This window comes from Oreochromis aureus, linkage group 20 (genome assembly GCF_013358895.1).
Source record: "Oreochromis aureus strain Israel breed Guangdong linkage group 20, ZZ_aureus, whole genome shotgun sequence".
Lineage (NCBI taxonomy): Eukaryota > Metazoa > Chordata > Actinopteri > Cichliformes > Cichlidae > Oreochromis > Oreochromis aureus.
Genome location: NC_052961.1, coordinates 15300784 through 15316940, shown reverse-complemented (window position 1 = coordinate 15316940; position 16157 = coordinate 15300784). Strand labels below are relative to the sequence as shown.

Below are 16157 nucleotides of genomic sequence, written 5' to 3'. Positions count from 1 at the left end.
AATAACTAAATATTTCAGAGACATCTATATTTAAAGACAAGACAGAAGAAAATGCATCATCATCTATGACCCTCATAACGTGAGTTAGATGTACTTTTTCTCTCTTTGCTTGCTAGTTTAAAACCCAAACGTCCATCAGGTCAAAGTACAAACAGACTCAAAAGAAAACCATTGAACAGGCTGTCAATTGTCCTACTTCCAACAAGTCATTGAGGATATGGAGCACTATTCACATGAATCAACATTAAACAGTTTTGGTAAATCCTATTTCTGTTTTTACTTCAATGCAACCAACACCCTTACCTGCCTAAACTGTCGATGGTAACATTGATTTAGTAGATTTACACAGCACTTTGACCTCCGCAGATAAAATATTACCCCACCTACGTGCTTACACACACACAACAAACACACACCTGTGCAGTTATCACATGACACTAAATATGTCAATGACCATCCCACCCAACGAGGAGCAGCTGACTAAAAGCATAAACAAGCAGTGTAGAAATATGTGTGTGTAGATGAGTCAGATTTAGATATGTATATATGATATATGTACTGAAAAGGCGTACCATCAGCAGCGGTCATGTATAATTTTTACATAACGTCACGTTGTTTTATGTAAATTTGTTTGTTATTGTGTAAACCATTTCGTGTCAAATCCAACACCGTAATCAAGAGATGCAGACTGGTTGTAACAGTGACAATAAAAAAAGCTCTATTCTATTAGCTATTCTATTTTAAATAAAACCCAGAAAGTTCTACTTATTCACATTTATTATTATCCGGCGGAGGACTAAACATTTCTGCTTTAAACTGTCCAAGTAACAGACTCTCTCCAAGTTGGAATATCTGCAATAAATCAAAATTGGAGTAGTTCTTCTTTCAAAGTACAAGACAGGTCGGTGAATAAATAGATTTAGATAGCGGCGTTATATCAGTTTTTCCGTACATCTGCGTATTTTAAAACCCAAACGTCTCAGAGCCGTGTAGAGGTTTTAGATACGGGCGACAAAGCGGTTGCCCGGGGCGGCATCGTGAACCTGGCTGAATAACATCACGGGCATCATCAAAAATCTAATATGGGATCGCATCATACTATATCACTGTTGTGAGGCCAAAGCATACGTAGCCTATGTTTTACACCGATGGGTTTTCTGTTGCCCATTGAGGTTGTTTGCTGCGCCTGCTGCTGCGGCAGTGCTGGAGAGGCAGCGGCGTGGGGATTCTCTGGACTGTGGAGCAGACATTAAAAACTCCAAAGGAAAACATGGTAAAAATTAAACAACAAACACGAAATAATAGACAAAATGCAAAGACTTATGACACCGATTGGAACCATATTCTATAACAAAAAACTGAGCGCGAAACCCTCGACCCTGCCTGCTCGCTCCTTCCATCCCCTCATTTCATCTATCATCTCCTACTTACAGTCCATCTAAGAACAAGGCACAACTTGTTATTGCAATACACTAAACAAACAAATTATCCACAGTAAAAAATAAATATACAGTTAATCTATAATAAATCAATGACAATTTAAAATTTATAATTTACAGTTTGATGATTTAAGTTGTCTTATTATTACCCGTCGATACTGGGGATACCTCTGCAACAACTGGTACATGTCATTCATAATGTTACCTGTGCCCATTATGTAATCATGATTTGAATCCTGGGTTGTGTCCACTGCCTTTAGTAACCTAGACAAAGCTAATCTACTGTTTCCTCCTCATGTCTATTACCAGCCATGTCTGATCAATGTTGATATGGGTGTTCAGTAATGGATTCAAAATCCATACAAATGGAAGATGGACAAGAATGTTCACACAGTGAGGTGGTTTTTAGACCTTCTTCAGAATACTGTATATAACTGTGGGCAACAGAGTTTCCATAATGGTGCTGATCCAGAATCCTTCCCATATTATTTATTACTAGAGCTACAATAATAAAGCAATGAGGGGAAAAATAGTAATAAATTTCTAATAATGATTTATGATGATTCCATTTGTTTCACTATCCACTCTGTGCAGGAGAAAGTTATTACATTTGTTAAACTGTAGAGATACAATTATTTTTTGCTGTTGTAAAATCTGCATTTTGTCTTATTTAAAATATAAATCTAATATAATCTGTTTCTTAATGTATGTTCTTTGGACAACAGTTTTTTGTTAATGTACAATCATTATAATAATCCATTGTGTGTGTGGGGGTGGGGGGCAGAGGAGTTTTAAGTGAAATATAAGCCCTCCAGAAAGGCAGGCCAAGCCCTGTAACTTACACAAAAAAGACAATATAAAACCGTTGAACTGCGGTGGACAGAAGCTTTTACATGGAGACCCATGACAGCATTAAACAGTTGAGCCACAATTTACAGCCTTGCCTGTGACCAAGAAGTTTTACTACTTATTCAGTCGATAATAAAAGGGACAGGTAAGATTTGTCGCGCTTTGACACCGCAGATAAAATATTATTTGTTTCAGTTGGTTAGTTCATCATGCAAGACAAAAGCTTGCCAACGCAGTTTCACATCGGTTATAAATATGTCCTGTCGTGCATTAGACTGCAACGAGGAGCGCTGACTACACCTAAACTGGTTTTGTAGAATCAGTTTGTGTGTTGTAGATGAGTCGTTTTAGACTCTCTGTGCTGATGTACTGAAAAGGCGTACCATCAGAAGCGGTCATGCTGAATTCTTCTCAGTAACGTCACGTTGTTTTATGAAAATATGTTTGCCAAACCATTTCGTGTCATTGGTTACACCGTAATCATGTGACTGATGCAAGCCAGATCCTTTTATTTAGCTCAAATGTGATTAATAGTTAAATATTATTTTGAGGGGCACAGACAGGACTATATTCACATTTATTATATGCGGCGGAGGACTCTAAACATTTTTTTTTAAACTGTCCAAGTATCAGACTCTCTCCTTCTCACATAACTGGAATAAATCAAAACTGGAGTAGTTCTTCCGCCCCCCTCTTCTGGTCGGTGAATGATTATTTAGATAGCAGCGTTATATCATTTTTATTATTATCTTCGTATTTGAGCTGAAAGCTCATTATTAGCTGGCACTGTCAATATCGGTCAATATTTAGCAAGGACAAATAATGTTCATGTTCTTTTTCTATCGGTTTTACACTTATAATAATAATAACAATAATAATAATAATAACGCTTATTTGTATATCATTTATCAAAACCAGTGTTACGAGGTGCTTCGCATAGGAGAAGAATAAACGGACAAAGTGGGTGGAAATTATATTTTTTTTTTTTAAATCACTCAAATAATCAAAGTACGCCGGTGTCAAAATGTAAATTCAATACAATGTGATTCCAGTAAAATTAACATAAAATCAAAAAGTTGAAAGAATAAGGTGAAGCTAATCTATGAATGTAAAAAAAAAATATCTAAAATGTATGCTAGTTTTTTTAGAAAAGGTTTTCAACGTAAATAAATATTTAGCAGTGATTTTAAAGTAATCACCAGCTGAATTTCCTCAGGCAGCTCATTTCCCTCCCACTGTCAGAAAAAATCCCGATATTAATAATTGGCACATGTGGGAGGATCGTCAGCCAATCAGATCGTCTGCCTCTTCCAGGCTCTAAAAGCTGGCCTAGATGAACTGCTCAGCCTCTCTCTTCCACTCCACCTGGTGATGTTTGTCTCTTAGTTAGGTTATGTTTATATGTATTCTTGGGCCGGGCTTTAAATGTAATGTCAGTTCTAAAAGAAATGGGGAGCCTGTGTAGAGGCATTAAGACTCATGGAATATGTTCCATTTTCTTGGTTCTTTTAAGAGGTCTGGCTGCTGTATTTTGTGATTTAGTGCTTTCTGATACCTGTTTAATTATTATTAAAATAATCCAACCCAGTGGAAATTAAAGTATGAATGATAGTCTAATACTGAATCTAAGTACTGATCGTATTTTTACAAAATTCCTTAGGCGATAGTAGCAGGACTGGGAAATCTTGTTTGTTTCTCACAACTGTGATTAGATTTGAATATCACACTCGGGTCTTGGACAGCAGATGTTACATGAATGGATAAAGGACCAAGGAGAGAACTTTATGCTTGGATGCAGCTTTTCTGAACTAATGATGACATTTTTTGTTTCATCAGTTACAGAGTTAGACAGTTAGGTTGGCTAAAACGTGGATTTTTCTCAGACCCAGAGCTGTACTCTGAGGTTTCTGTTACAGAAAGAATGCTAACTTAAACTCTGAATCTGTGTACCTAGCCAGCTTGCTGGCTGGTTTTCTTCTTCAATGAACTCCTAGTTTCTCTCTGACTCCTTCTGCTGCTCCTGAATCAGCCGACAGGCATTTAGTTTTATTTCCTCCTTCATGAGGTCCCTATCAAATCATGCAGTGGAGTGATTTCATATGAAGTTTATGTTTTTCCAAACACCAAAATCCCAGGTCAGTCTTTATTTTTTTGTACTTAACAGACTCCTCAGTCATCAATGTGAGGACAGACGAAGCGATTACACTGACGATTTATTTCCAGCTCAGAATAAAATCTGTACACTACATCTTTCACCATGACTCTGTGGAGGGTAATGCAGCTGTCACACCATCAGCCAACAATCACTGCTTAAATAAAGCTTGTGTTACTAAAGCTTTGGACACGTAACACACTAATCATTGAACAATCATTTATGAGGTTGTAATCGGAAAAAATGTCTGACACTGTTAAGGTCTTGGACTTTATGTGAATATTTGAATGAAGATGAGACAGAGATAACTTTGAGATGCTACAACAGAGCCAAATGTAGTTTAAAGTAAGCTTTTAAAAGCAGGCTGCAGACAGTCTGACTGAATTTCATGTTGAAATAAATCCATATGTTGAAATATAGCTATTAAATTATGTTGAATGCTCTCAGACAACACTTCTGATTGCTAAAGTACTGAACAGGACAGGTAAAAAAAAAAAAAAAAAAAAGTTCAAATTCTGGACCATGACACATTTTCTAGAGAGTTTAGGCTAAAGCGGTTACCTACTTATTATCTTCAGTTTCTGTTCCCTGCATTTTCTCAGTGTCACTTTAAAGATATCAAATGTAGATGTCGGATCCCATCCTTATTGAATTAACTTCATCAGACACATCGTAACCATAGCCAGTACATGCATTTGATGGCCGATTAGACCAAGCTGGTTAAAATAACTCCCCCATCCCGTTTTCTCTACCGTCATGGTGCACACTGACACACATTCATATTCCACTTGACTAAAATGAAGACTCATCTCTTTAACCGTTGTAATGGTGAAACTCATCCTCCACTGATGATAGCTTTCATTCACTAATCATACATGATTATCTCAGAGAGAACATGTATCTGAGCTGGCATTTATTTCCATTTATGAGCCAAGCAAAGAGGACCTTAATCAACTCAGTTGATTTTATTGAAGAGTTTATTGAACTTGCTTTCTAGAACCAGACCTTGGTGATTAAGATCCCCTTCTCTTGGCTCCTAAGCGGCGATAAATAATAACCCACTGAAAGGAGCAGATGACTATTTTTTGGCAAGGTGACAAATGAAACTAATATTTTAGAGGAAAAGTATAGTTTTGACAAGCTATTATAGCTGATAGCTGAAAAAAAACAAATAAAAAACAAATAAAAATTTGATTCTAAAAAATAATCTTTTAACAAATAAATGGATCAATTTCCTTGACTTGAGCGCAAAAATAGTTTGGGTTATGGTGCAGTTAAGGCGAGCAGATATTATCAGATAAATTGAAATGGTATATCTGTACATTTTCAAAACATCTATTCATGTGTATTTTATCTATTTCTGTGTTGTTGCCTTTAGGAGAAAGCTCAAAGCTGACTTATCTGCAGCATTTCCTTCGCTGTCTGCTGATGAACTGTCTGAACTGGTCCCCAATAAAGAGGAACTAAATGTTGTCAAGATTTATGCACACAAGGGAGATGCTGTGACAGTTTACGTTCTTCATAAAAATCCATTGTTCTTTGAAGTGGATAAAAAACTTTTTCCTACAGGTAATTAAACAGCAATGAACACACTAATATGGGATACAATGGGATGACTGATCTGCTCTTAAGTAACTTTTTTTTTGTCATATTTCTTAGTGTATGTTCTTTGGCGATACCCCGCTCTCCTACCAGCCTTCAAGACATGGCCTCCTGTTCTTCAGAAATTGACTGGAGGGGCAGGTATGCTTTTTCTGAGGTGGGGGATCAGTGAATCATGTGCAAATGTTTTGTGCATTGAAGTTATGAGAGAATATTGTGCTTTTCCAAAGATCTCATGCTCCCAGGTGTGGTGGTGCCTTCATGTGGTCTCCCAGATGTGAAACAGGGGGACAGCTGTGCTGTTACATTAGTGAACAACAGGTATGTTATATTAAACGCTTTTGGAAGACCTTTCCTACTTTCCTACAAAATGTAAGTGTGACTGTATCCTTCGGGTTGTTCCTAGAGCACCTGTTGCAGTTGGAACAGCTGCCGTGGCCGCTGAACAGATGCACAGTTTGGGTATGAAAGGAAGAGGAGTCTGCATTCTTCACACGTACATGGATTATCTCTGGTGAGTCGCTTTCACCTTACAGTGTTGAATTGTTTTAAATTTTTGGAAATATGTTTAGTGGCATTTTCATTAGTGTCGTTTCGCTCCATTAAATTGAAGGCTACAGCTGGCAGCTCCTTAGCTTAGCATTAAGACTCTAGCACGGCATTAAGACTCTAGGAGGTGGAAAGGTGTGTTTTTCTCAATAACTAGGGCAGTGAATGTTTGTAGTTGCGTGTCTGCCAGTGTTAGCCAAACTGGTAAACTGTGCTGGGTCTATCCTGGCTTGCACCTCTGACAGCTGGGTGTTGGTTCAAACCTGCTTCTCAGCCTTTCTCCAGGCATGTTCTCCCTCTGCCCGGGTAGGCTATTTCCCACAGTTCAGAGCTTGGTTATTTAGTTTATTGGTGACTCTAAATTTGCGATTGGTTTGACAGATGATGCAAAAAGTGATGCAAAAATGGAAAAAAAAGTGATGGAAAAAATGAAGCACTTACACAACAAGGAACACCTGACTACTTTTCCTTATCAGGATTTTCCAAAAACGGTGAAGATGAAACTGATAACATTTGAGCATCGTTTGTTAGTGATGCACATTATGTTTTTGCACATCATGTCTGCCCGTCCTATTCTCCTAAACGCAATGGCTTTGAAATTTATCAAGGCTTTTTTGGAAATGAACTCATGACATTTTGGTTATAAAAGGTCCTTTTGACCTCATGTCCATCCCGTGAATATATCAGGAACGCTTGGTGAACTTCAGATTTGGCATAAATATTTATTTGGACTCAAACATGAACAAATTAGAGTTTGGTAAATTGGGAAAAATTTCCTGCAAATAAAATGACATTATGAAATAATGACATTTCACATTTGATTAGATATTGCATTAGTGATGCTTATATTTAGTGCCCATCTATTAGTTTAATTTAATTTTCATTGCACACAGTGCACTCGCGGGACACTTTATTAGGTACACCTTGCTAGTACTGATTTGAACCCACTGTTTTGCCTTCACAACTGCTTCATTTCTTTATAGCAAGGACTCAACCAGGTTGTGGAAACATTCCTCAGAGATTTTGGTCCATATTGATTTGTTGGCAGCACATCCATGATACAAATCTACTGTTCCAGCACATTCCAAAGGTGCTCTATTGGATTGAGATCTGGTGACTGGAGGCCATCTGAGTACAGTGAACTGTTCAAGAGCACAGTTTGAGATGATTTGAGCTTTGTGACATGTTCCTTTATTTTCCTGGCAGCAGCCGTAAAAAGATGGATACCCTGTGGTCATAAATAGACGGGCATGGTCACCATCAACAGCCAGATAGGCCAAAAGTATATTAACAAAATATCCCCACAGCACTACACCACCACCACTAGCCTGAACCAACGTGTTGTGCATTTAGAGATGCTCTTCTGCGTTATAACTGATTATTTGAGTTAAGTTTTGTCTTCATCAAATAGTCTGGCCTTTCTCCTCTGACCCCTGGAATAAAGAAGGTATTTTGTATTACTGAATAGCTGAATAACTGTATCCAGTACTCATTAGAACAGTTTAGAAATAAAGGTACTCATGCAGGACAAAAGGACTGTATTTTGCTTGTGGTGAGTTTGTCTGATTTGAGTTTGAACAAGCATCAGTTTAAACTGCAAGTTGATTGGCTAGTGGAGGCAAAAAGTCAAAAGGCTCTAATGCGTCTAATGCCAGTTTCATATCCTTTTCAGGGCTTTTGGAGATAAGTCAGGTCCTCCTTCTTTACCAGATGCAGAAAGTGAAGCACATGGAGAGAACGGTGAGGAATGTGAAATCAGTGACAAAGAGGAGGAGGAAGTTGATAAGTGTGTGGAGGAGCAGTACAGTCCAGAGGAAACGGTCACAGATCAAGCCCATTCTGGTTTTGAGGAGCTGAGCCTAGTTGAACAGGATGAAGAGAAGGGCGAAAAGAGCAATGAGAAGGAGGAGGAGACCCAGGATGAGCAGAAAACACCACAAGGTACCTGATGTAATCAGATTCTCTCATATATTTTCCTTGGTGTAACAGGACGATGGTAAGTGCAAGGATCAGAAGTGTTACTAATGAAAATAAAGTTATAGATTTGCCATTAAATAACTTCCCACCAAAGTTGTTCTGAATCTGCTTTTAATAATACTTCGCCAAAACCTCATAAATACTTTAATCCCTGATTCAAATCTGATTGACGTAATGACTACTAAATGGTTGCAGGGCAGGCTCGATGACTTTGTTGGGGGGGTTTTTGTGAACATGTGGTTTTGTTATGTTAATTCAGCTGTGGAATATTTTTTTGCATGCTCAGAGAAAAGTATGTAATCCAGGTCATGCCTTGTTTTCACAGAGGTAATGGACGCCATGCTGTTGCAGTGCTTTCTTCATGCCCTAAAGAGCAAGGTGAAGAAGTCAGAGCTCCCTCTACTGACGAGTACATTTCTCCGCAACTATATGTTCTCCTGCTGGTAATGTATAAATCACCTTTGTAGAAGTTTTATGGGGAAAGGAACATTATTACTGAAAACGCCTTGTATTTTTCAGCCCAAGTGGAAAGCAACTTGATATCAAGAAGTCGAGCTATAAGAAGGTATCATGTGTCCAGCTCGTGACATTGAACACATCTTAGTGTGAAATGCATAACCTCATCAGTATGTGTGTCTTTTCAAACAGCTTTCCAAGTTTCTACAAACCATGGAGCAACGGTATAACATTGTGCGAGTAAAGGAACTCACCAAGGGTGTGGAGAGTATTGTGGAGGTGGACTGGAAGAATCCAGAGTGAGTTGAGGCCTTTTTCAAAATAAAGAAATTCTTCATAGGGATTGAAACCTGCAACCCACCCACATTCAGACAGACTAGCCCTGTGTTTTTACTTTGTATTACTGTAGCCTTGTTTTTTTGTAGACTGCGTTCCTTCAGCTTTCCCGAGGACACAGATGTTGAATCGACTCCGCTGCCGGATGGAGAGGAAGGAGAAATTCCGTATCATCCTCCAGAGATCACAACTCTGTACTCTGTGTCTGCTCGGCTGGAGCCTCTCTTTCTGAATGCAAACAAGAGGTCTGTATGTTTTCCTAACCCTGCCTCTTCATACTGCCTCCTGTTCGCATGGGTCGGACAGCAGGGGGACATAGCAGGGAGAGTTGGAGCTTGTGTTTCTTTAGAAGAGACACTGAATCCCAAGCAACTCCGGGAGAGCTGCTGATAATTGGCCTCAGCCTCTGACCAACCTGTGAACTGATAGGGCAATATTTGTCTTACACAAGCTGAAGAATTCCTGGTCTTTAGCTGCGTCTGAAATCACACATTTGATTGCTAATTTATTGCTCCGTCTATAGTTTTCAAGTACTTTTCCCCATAGGGACCCGTAAATTCAAACTTCTAATATTTCATTTTACAACTGTTATTTTTTTCACACTTATTCAATGGTTTCCATTGTAAATTGGGGTTTTGACAGAAGGTTTTTCATTTGCTTTTTTCCCGTCTATGAAAAGCCATGTGTTACTAATAGTACATCATTAGTACCGTAGGGTTTTCTTAGATCAAACGTAGCAAATTGTGCTGAAACAGAAATAGCAGTTTTCTTGGAGGATTCTGTAAACTGCCAATTCTCATTTTCTTTCTAAGAACTACAAGCAGCCTTTCTGTAATGCAATATATTATTTTCATAATAAAATTAATTTGTTAAACTTTACAATTTCCCCTCAAACTGCTATAAGTTAAGGGATCTTCTCTCACTGAAGCAACTCTGAAAATAAAGCCAGACAAAAGCAGGTGCAGCATCATTTTTTTATGTATAACATCATTTTTTTTAGCATGTTTATTAAATCAACAAATACCAGGATGTCGACCCTTTTCTCTTTTTCACTCATCTAAATGATTTTCCTCGTAAGTTCTTTGATCCTTTGACTGCTCATACCGAGGTTTCTGTCGAAGCTGCTGGCTTGTGGCTCTGATTAGCTTTAGCTTTAGCCACTTTGTCTGTGTTAGGTTCTTTAAAATGTCCGTGCAGCTGGGTGAGGGTGATTGAAGTGTCGCATTAGGTTTACTTTGGTCTTCATCACGCTATGGCACATAGCCTCACACTAATAACATGTGGCTGTGAGATTGTGAGCAACTACTAGCCTGCGACGCCGTGTGCATGTTGCACATGTTGCACATGCATGAAATGGACTGGCTCATAATCGAACATGCATCGGCTGACCGGCTGGTCAACAGTCCAGGCCAAGAACATTGTCCTGATTCTGCTCCCTAGCTCAGTGGATGGGTGCATCTCTAGAAATGACAATTATAGGAGCTGACTGTAATTGTTGCCCGGATGCCACATTGTGGAAAAAAAAAAATTTGCAACTCCTTCAGCCTCTTACCACACATCTGTCTTCTAAAGTGAAGATGGCAAGTTAACACGAATAAAACAAAACACATGACAATGCTTTCTAAAAAACTGCCCCCTGCTGATTAACTTGGTTTGATCTTCCTCTTGGTGTGCTTTGTATGGTGACCACTCATAATGGGAAATGTAAAGCGTTCGCAGCTTGGGCTTTAGTGTCCAGGAGCTTCTAGTACGGTGTGTGACCTGTTGTGACAGGTGAAATGTTTATACTGATTCTGAAAAGGCTTATTGTCTGAATTCTTGGAGGGCAGTGTAATTCATATAAAATAATCCCTTGAAATATCCAATGGAATGACTATATGCTGAAACAATCTTGGACTGAGAGAGTTATTTTAATACATTTAAATTGGCTTCAGAAGCTTCTGTGGAAAACCCACTCTATTACCCCAAGGACTGTTCGTTTATATACTAATTAGCCAGAACATTAAAACCACCAGTGTAAAACAGCTCAGTTAACCACAGGCAGTCAGGAGCATTTGTTTAAGTAACATCCTCAAGAACCTCAGAAAATCATTGTTACCAGAGGATCGCTATCATTCACTTTACAATATGTTAAAGTGAACCCATGGTCTATGTCTTAAAATGAGTTATCCTCATAATTTGGGTTGGCTTTTGCATATTTTTAGTTGATTCTTCTTTAGTCTAAGCCGTAGACTTTAAGGCATTCATCAGGACAACCAGCACAAACTGGCCCAGAGAATAAATTCTCCAGTATTTAGCTTTAGTTGATATACATCTAACATAAGCGAATGCAGTCTAATACAACAACCCTGCATCTGTTTTCCTGAGGTTAAAACCTTTTAGCTTCAATTTAAATACTTCGAGTAAACTGGTGATTCAACTTCAAATCTGCAGTTTTTTTCTAGCTGTGTTGCTTTATATAGATGAGTTTATTTCCTAATACAAGAATCAAAAGAAAGTAGATATTTTTATTAAAGCTTAGGTAGCCTTTTCTTATTTGTATTAATCAGTGATACTAATGTGTGCTTTGTTGCCTCTGTAGGAAAGGAGCAACACTGCATCCTGCTGAAGTAAGAAGCATTGTCACGGAGTATGTGAAGAGCAATGAGCTGGTGGATGAAAATAATAAGAAGTAAGAGGCTGTTCAAAACTCGAAGCGCTACCGTGATTCAGAGTGGATATTTGAAAAACCACAGACAGAAGAACACAGAACAACTAAACACTGAAAACCTGGAGGCCACGCTGCTGAATTGCTTTGAACTGGGCGTGGTGGTGAACAGCAGTCTCACTGACTGTGAAATACAGAACTGACCTTAGCTCCCTAAATAACATTATAATAAGCTAAAATGTTTAAATGTGACTGTGAGACTCCAAAAAACATCTCATGTTTCCTTTTCCATTAATTTGTTCCTCATCTGATGTGAAACAAATTAGCAGTGATTTATGGGAGAAAATAAAATATCTGCCACAAAGCTGGCGTAGCTTAACAGTGCAGCATGTTCCCTGTTTAGTGCCATCCCTCAAGCCTCACTGTTTTTGTCCTCTTTACTAGTTACGTGACCATCAACCCAACTCTGTGTGACTGCTTACTGGAGAAATCAGAGTATCAGGAGGTAGTCTCTCTCAAATGGGATGACCTCTTTAGCAGGTAAAGATGAACTTTTTTTAAAGCGCTGTGTACAACATTGAACATGTTGCCTTTTGAAGTACTGTACCCCACCCACGCTTAAAAATAGCTGTACTAGAAATAGAAAAAAAATAGTTTGTATTTCTGTAGCATTCAATAAAGGAAACTAAATATATATTGTTTATAATACATGAGTATTTAACTAAATTAGACAGATTTACTGGTTAAAGTAACCAATGCAAATCCATGTTTAAATTGGCCCTAATTACTAATGTGGGCCAACACTGCCCATCAGAAGGATTAAATAATCATACTAATGCATCATTTAATCCTGGTTTGATCTGTAAATCTGTAACACATCACTGCTGCTGACATAGTTTGCAATGCAGTTAATGGAATTTGGGGTTTGCTTGTTTTGTTTTTTTTGCTAGGTTATGATTGGCTTAGATCTCAGGTCTTTAATTTTAAAAAAAAAAAGTTAATTGAATGGATAGTGCAATGTTTTCCTCATTTTAAAGATGACTTTTTATGTTTTTAAAATTTCAAAAGATTAGACAAAAAGGCAAAAAAACAAAAAAAACAAGAAAAAACAAGATTTTGTTCATCTATCAACATTTGTAGAACTGCTGGAAATAATTAAAGTTATCAAATTACTCATAAAAGCTCCACTAGGTTTACAAGAGATCAGCAATTGATTCAAATCCACAGAACAATGTTGCCACAGACCAAAGATGGAAAAGTCACCAGCATCACTAAGGGGGGCAGATTGTGATGGGTGGCTGCCCAGTCTGCTCTCAATGGGGTTTTTCATGTCATAGCCAAAAGGTTTGCACAAATAGTGCATTGTTTATCTGCAGTGAAATTAAAAGGACAGCTACTGGGAATTTTGGAAAGTACAATTATTCTTCAATGCAATCTGTGCAGATTGTTCTTTTATAGTATGTTTTGTTTAGTTTTTTTCTATTTTGCTAATGCTAACAATTAACCTTGTTTTCAACAGGACACTGGGAAGAATGCAGGAGTGCTATCAAGCTGTGTTTCCAGGGCAACCACCTATAATAAAGAAAGGCCATATTGAGCCCATAGACATTACTGTGGCTTCTCGAGGCTCGAATAAGAAGGTGCCAGTTTCTTTCTTCAGTTTGGCTATTTCTAGATGAGTGTGGATTTTTTTTAAAGTACTGATAGAGATTCATGATTCATGGTTAAAAAGTGTGTTTTAGTGAACTCTACAAAAGCACCTTGGTCCTTTTTATGAATTCTTAAGCATATCTCATACACTAAAGTATTTAACACTTATCATACAGATAGTGTGGTAAAAAGCTTACATGCTAATAGAAATTTCATTCTTAAGAAAAGTGGTATCCCCACACTCCAGCCTAGATTGCTGTCATTGGAGACACATTCTGTATGTTTTGCGTTTTTGTTGTAGACATAAACTACACCTTTCTTAGCTGCTTTTTTTTTGCTGCACAACAACTTTCAATATTTAGTATTTACTGCTCTAGTAATGATATGTTATAGGCTTTGCATTTTTTTTTTTTTTTTTTTTTTCTCTTTGTCTTTATAAGTGCGTTTCCCATCTGAAAACTGAAAATAAACTTGTCAAATGGACCAATGCCCATCCATTTATACAGACTGTATAGAGTAATGACCTCACAGGTTAACATGAATGATTAAATATTTTAATTAGTTGTTTTATATGTGCAACATGCAGGTGACTTTGATAAAGAACCTGGAAGTGTACGGGTTGGATCCTGCAGTTGTCGCCAGTGTTTTGCAGCATAGAGTTCAGGCCAGCTCTGTCTTGCAGCCTGTCCCCGGAGCCAAGGACAGAGTCTTGGTCCAGATCCAAGGCAACCAGATTCAACAAGTTGGCAAATTGCTGCTCGGTATGGACCTTTAGGAATTTAAGATATTTGAATCTTCTTTCTCATTTATCATAATTCCTTCATCTGCACAAATAAAGTCATTTTGTCTTTTATTCTACTTTCAGATCATTATCAGATTCCTCGGAAATATATTCAAGGACTAGAAAAACCTCCAAAGGGTGGCAAGAAAAAATAGTATTTCATCAAATTGTACCAGCTGTTTTAAGTGTTTAACTGTTTTATTGTATGTAAACACAACTACAATAAACTCTTCACTGTCCATTAAATAAAGCCGATCTGGTGTCAAATGCTAAAGGTGGATGAATGAAGTTCTCATAGTTGTTCTGCTGTGGCTCCCAAATGTATTTCATGTTAAAGTTGATGATGGGGTCAGCCAAAACGACCAATATGTTTTTCCCTGTAAGGTAATTGGATTCTGATGGCAACAAAGAACATTGAGAGGAAACAATTTCCTTAGCTTTAGACGTACTAAGCAACACCTCTGTCGGCATGTGCGTCCTAACAGCTGACTGTATGCAGTTTTGTCAGCAGGCACACCATTAAAGTGTCATATATTCAACTGGAATAAGAAATCACTGGATGGTGTAAGAATGAACACCATCATAACATCAGACTGTTACAAAAAAAGGAAACAAAAAACACCTGCTTGAAACAGATTTCTCTTTCTAGTTTATTTGTAATTTAATATCACCCAAACTTACAATCACGGCATCAGCAGTGATTATTCTTGGCCATAGTCGAGGTTTTTTTTAAAGTAATCTGCACAAGAGTCTTTTTTTAATCTTGTGCATACACGCATTGGAACTAAACACACCACTAAAGAAGGTTAAACACTGGTTTAACACCTTTATTTAAATCCCTGCTGCTGCTTTCTGGACTAATTGACAGCAGACTAAGGAAGACGTGTTTTTTTGTTTTTACTTAGATGTAAAGAGCAACACTGGATGACTTTGGAGATCTTGATCAAAAGTACACCATTATTTGAAGCAAATAATTTTATATTGAATTGTACTAGCTGAGTAGAGTCGTAGAGGCTGTTGTGGTTGTTCGGCTTAACGGGAAAGTACAGCTGTGAATCATCAACATAACAGTTTCAAGAAATACCCTTGAAGCTGTTAAGCAGGTGGCCGGGGAATAGGGAATAGGTGCAAGAATAGATAGAAATACTCTACAGCATGTAAAGCAAAAACAAAGATTCAACAATTCTAACAAGCTTGACAGTCAATATTTGGTATGACCAGCTTTATTCTTGAGCTCTCAAGATTTCTTGTAGTTTTTTTAGGAAGTCTTCAGGAATATTTCCCCAGGATTCCTGAATAACATTCAAGGCTCTTCTTTTGATGTTGGCTGCCATTTGTTCCATTCTCAGTCAAGATGATCGCACATTGCTTTAGTAATATTGAGGTCAAGGCTCTGGGGACTGTCGCTGTCTGTTTTTTCTATCCAAGCATGCTTTTACTGCACTTTCAGTGTGTTTGGGATCATTGTCATGCTGAAAAACAAAGCCGTTGCCAATCAAATATACTTCCCCAGATGGTTTTGTATGGTGGCTCAAATTCTGACTGTGCTTTTCTGCATTCATAATCCCATTCATTTTGACAAGCTCTCCAACACCACTGATGATGATTTGAATTAAAAATTTACCCCAAAAGTCCAGTTGCCGCTCATTTGTTCTCCTTCTCCTATATAGGCTTTCCTTCTCCTTCCACTTGTCAATTTTTGTTTCTTGTTTTCTTTGT

At 37.9% G+C, this 16157-nt stretch overlaps 1 protein-coding gene across 1 annotated transcript; it reads left to right on the top strand.

Annotated features, from left to right (window-relative positions):
• The first annotated feature begins 5732 nt into the window (after positions 1-5732).
• Positions 5733-16069, top strand: eif2d (eukaryotic translation initiation factor 2D). The gene is made up of 14 exons (XM_039604906.1): positions 5733-6009; positions 6100-6183; positions 6273-6363; positions 6449-6556; positions 8264-8532; positions 8894-9011; positions 9088-9133; positions 9217-9323; positions 9450-9605; positions 11942-12031; positions 12452-12547; positions 13527-13647; positions 14244-14418; positions 14523-16069. Exons 1-14 carry the CDS (start codon positions 5748-5750, stop codon positions 14591-14593), a joined length of 1794 nt encoding a protein of 597 aa, XP_039460840.1. The 5' UTR covers positions 5733-5747; the 3' UTR covers positions 14594-16069.
• Positions 16070-16157: the final 88 nt, after the last annotated feature.